General features: G+C 22.1%; 1 protein-coding gene across 1 annotated transcript; it reads left to right on the forward strand.

The window, feature by feature from the left end:
- Window positions 1–482: 482 nt before the first annotated feature.
- On the forward strand, window positions 483–3705 carry SRAE_X000000200 (Atrial natriuretic peptide receptor 1; the record flags this gene model as incomplete). The annotated part of the gene is made up of 2 exons (XM_024644293.1): window positions 483–2363; window positions 2404–3705. The coding sequence occupies 2 exons, from the start codon at window positions 483–485 to the stop codon at window positions 3703–3705; spliced, it is 3183 nt and encodes a 1060-aa protein (XP_024509867.1).
- Window positions 3706–4171: the final 466 nt, after the last annotated feature.

Raw genomic sequence — 4171 nt, forward strand, 5'->3', positions numbered from 1 at the left:
TTGAATATATATATATGGCTAAAATATTATACTTATATTTGAAGTAAACTATCAATAACAATTTATGATCATTGTGGAAGAATTTTATATATATGAATAAATTAATTATATTTAACATACTCCTTTTTTAAAAGTATATCTTCATTAGTTTATTTCGGTGTTTATCTATCTATATTACCAACAAATGAAACAAAGAAAAATTAAAATAAAAATTATGCTTTTATATCAAAGCAGTCGTCTTTTTTATTTCAAATTATTACTTATATATGGTTTCTATATATTTCTAATTTAATTCTTTCTTACATTAAATTATAATATAATCATTAATTAAAGTACACATGAAAATAATGAATCCCAAAAATATTTAAACTTATAGAAAAAAAAATTTTTTTGAAGCCAATTAAAATTTATAATGAAACTACATAATTTATAATCTTATGTATATTTATTGATGATAATGATAAGAAATAATTATTTTTATAATGAAAAATACTTTACAGTTATTTATTATATTATGTCTGATTTTAACAATTACATCAATTAAAAATTTAAGACTTGGTTTTATTTTTGTTCATTCAGATACTGAAAATGGAGATCTTATTGGTTTTGATATGTCTGGTGGAATTGTTCCTGTTGTACTGGATCGTATAAAAAAAGAAGAATTATTAATTAACTATAATTTTACTGTTTTTTATGATTTTGATAATTGTACGTCATCTAAATCTATAGGAAAAACATATGAAATGATTGCAAAAAAAAAAGCAGATGTTATATTTGGACCTACATGTAATGAAGGAGCATTAAAAGCAGCATTTTTAGCTAATTATTATAATAAGCCTATTTTTGTTTGGGGTTTAACATATTCAGATAGTATTGTTGACTTTGATCAACTTAATAATCTTTATACTCCTCAACCTCGAATTCTTTCACTTGCTATGACAGCTATTGATGTAATACAATTATTCAATTGGTCTTCTTTATCATTTTTATATGCTCCACGATCTCATAAAAAGTGTAGTAAATTATATGAAGAATTTACAGAAGCTATCAATGTTATTAATCTTCAAAATGTAGAAATTTATTCTTTACAAACTAGTACTCCACCTCTTGGTAGTGAATATGATAGATTTATTGATGAGACAAAAATAAGATCAAGAATAATTATTTCATGTTTTGATCGTATTAGATGGAAAAGAGATTTTTTATTAAAAATGTATGATCGTGGATTAAATAATTTTGAGTATGTTCATTTAAATTTAGAATATGAAGGTAAAGGTTTTTATTCATATAGTTATGATATTAATAATGAACCAAAACCACTTTATGTTGATAGTAAAGAAAAAAATGATGGTAGAGATGGAGATGCTTTTGAAATGGCTAAAAAAATGTTAATATTAGATAGAGAAAAGGAGTATGCTTTAACTAAAGAAATTATAAATGAAGCAATACAACGAATTAAAGAATGGCCATTTTTTTGTAAAACTTGTAATATTACTAGAAAACAATCTCTTAATAGATATGCTGGGTATTTAGGTGATTCAGTTTATAGTTGGGCTGTTATGTTAAATAAATCATTAAAAATTTATGGAAATGATATTTTTAATAATCCAAGTGAATATAGAAATCAATGTAAACAAATTAAATATGGATATACAGGACATATGTCTTTTAATAATGATTGTATACGCTTACCATATATTTTTTTAAATGGATTAGATAAAAATGGTAAACAACGTATATGGCTTAATTACACATTTATAAATAGATCTCATTATAATAGAATAGAAAATGTACCATCAAATTTATTTAAATCAACTATATTTGAAAATTGGGATAATAATATTCCTTTAAATGAACCAATATGTGGTTATTTAAATAATAAATGTCCAAAACAATTTTTTAAAGCACATTTTACAAAATTAATTGCTACTTTTTCTACTATATTTTTGATCGGTATAATAATTATCATCATAATTATAAGATATATTCATAAATTAAAAATAAAACGTGAAGAAGAAAATAAAAAGTGGAAAATTGATCCAATTAGTTTAAAAGAACTTTCAAAAAATATTAATAGAAATACGAATAATAGTTATATAGATACAAAAACTGCATCAAATGTATGTTTAAAAAAATTAGATCAAATAAATAAAAAAAATAAATATATTTTTTTGTTTTTTAATAATGAAATTGTTGTTGGAAAAAAACATAAGTTTAAAGTTATTTTATCTGATGAAGATAGTATTGAATTACTTAAAATTTATCATATGGATCATGAGAATATAAATAAATTTATTGGTATGTCTTATAACGAAAATCTATCTGTATCATTTTGGAGGTTTTGTAAAAAAGGTTCATTACATGTAAGTTTTATAACATACAAATTTTAATATATTTTTTAAGGATTTTCTTCAAAATGATATTCCATATTTTGATACATTTTTTATGATATCATTTGCAAAAGATATTTGTAATGGTTTAAATTACCTTCATTCAAGTTACATTCAATTTCATGGAACATTAACATCAAAGGTTTGTTTTGTCAATGACAGATGGCAAATAAAAATAAGTAACTTTGATTTAAAGCGATTATTTAAAAATGATGAAATAAGTAAAAAAGAATTATTATGGAGATCACCAGAATGTTTAAGAAATGATAATTTTATTGGAAGTAAAGAAAGTGATATATATAGTTATGGTATAATATTATCTGAAATTATATCAAAAGGAAATTTTTGGAATCTTAAAACAAGAAAAGAAAGTATTGAAGAATTAATTTACTTAATAAAAAAACAAACTTTTAACAAAATAAGACCTGATATAGTAATACCATTAGAATTAGAAACAGAAATAGATACAAATTTTATAAATTTAGTAGAAAGTTGTTGGGATGAAGATCCAAGTCGTAGGCCTACTACAAAAGAAATTGAAAAAGTACTAAGAAATTTAAATGATGGTGATACAAAAAATTTAATGGATCATATTTTTTTAATTCTTGAGGAACATGCAAAAAGACTTAATGATGAAATTGATAAAAGAACAGAAGAAATTGTTCAAGAAAAAAAAAAGTGTGATATCCTCCTTCAAAAGATGCTTCCTTCTGAGGTTGCAAATAAACTTAAATTTGGTAAAATTATTGAGCCAGAAACTTTTGAAAATGTTACAATTTTATTTGCTGACATCGTTAAATTTACTAATATACAATTAAAATGTTCACCATTTGAAATTGTAACGCTTGTAAATGAATTATTTTCATTATTTGATAATTTAATAGAATCAAAAGATGTATATAAAGTTGAAACAATAGGTGATGGATATTTATGTGTTTCTGGACTGCCAACAAGAAATGGTGATATGCACAGTAAAGAAATAGCTGATTTAGCTTTAGGTCTTTTAGATATATCTAATAGATTCACAATACAACATTTAAATAACGAAAAAATAAATTTAAGAATAGGTTGTAATTCTGGTCCTTGTGTTGCTGGTGTCGTAGGATTATCAATGCCAAGATATTGTTTATTTGGGGATACAGTAAACACAGCATCAAGAATGGAAAGTAATAGTAAATCAGGGAAGATACATATAACAGAGAGTTGTTCTAGTCTTTTAAAATCTTTTGGTTGTTATATAATAGAATCAAGAGGCGAAGTTATAATAAAAGGAAAAGGTATTATGAATACTTATTGGTTGATTGGTAAAACTTAATTACCTAATTTATAATATGCAACTAATTGTTAAGAATAATATCAAGGCATTATTAAAATAACATTTTATACTAGATATTTAAGGTTTTTAATAGATTATTTTTAATTTTTCAACAGTATTAGATTAAACTATCTACCAAGTTATGTAATTCTATTAAAATAATATAAGAATGTTTTTTAAAAAAATAAGATAATATAAAAATTTGTCTAGTCACAATACTAAAAAGGCTACTTATACAATGATAACGTAATTTTCTTTATAGCAATAATTGTACTTAATGACAAGCAGTTACTGATAATTAATTTTTTTAACAAACTATAAGTACCGTATATGAATATTTTTGCATTAATATATATTTATTAATATGTTATAATATAAAAAATTTTTTTTTTTATTTACAATTAATAATATAAATAAGAAAAAATATGTACAATACTTTTAAAACATTTATTAAAATAACAGAAAT

This window comes from Strongyloides ratti, assembly GCF_001040885.1.
Source record: "Strongyloides ratti genome assembly S_ratti_ED321, chromosome : X".
In the NCBI taxonomy this organism is placed as follows: domain Eukaryota; kingdom Metazoa; phylum Nematoda; class Chromadorea; order Rhabditida; family Strongyloididae; genus Strongyloides; species Strongyloides ratti.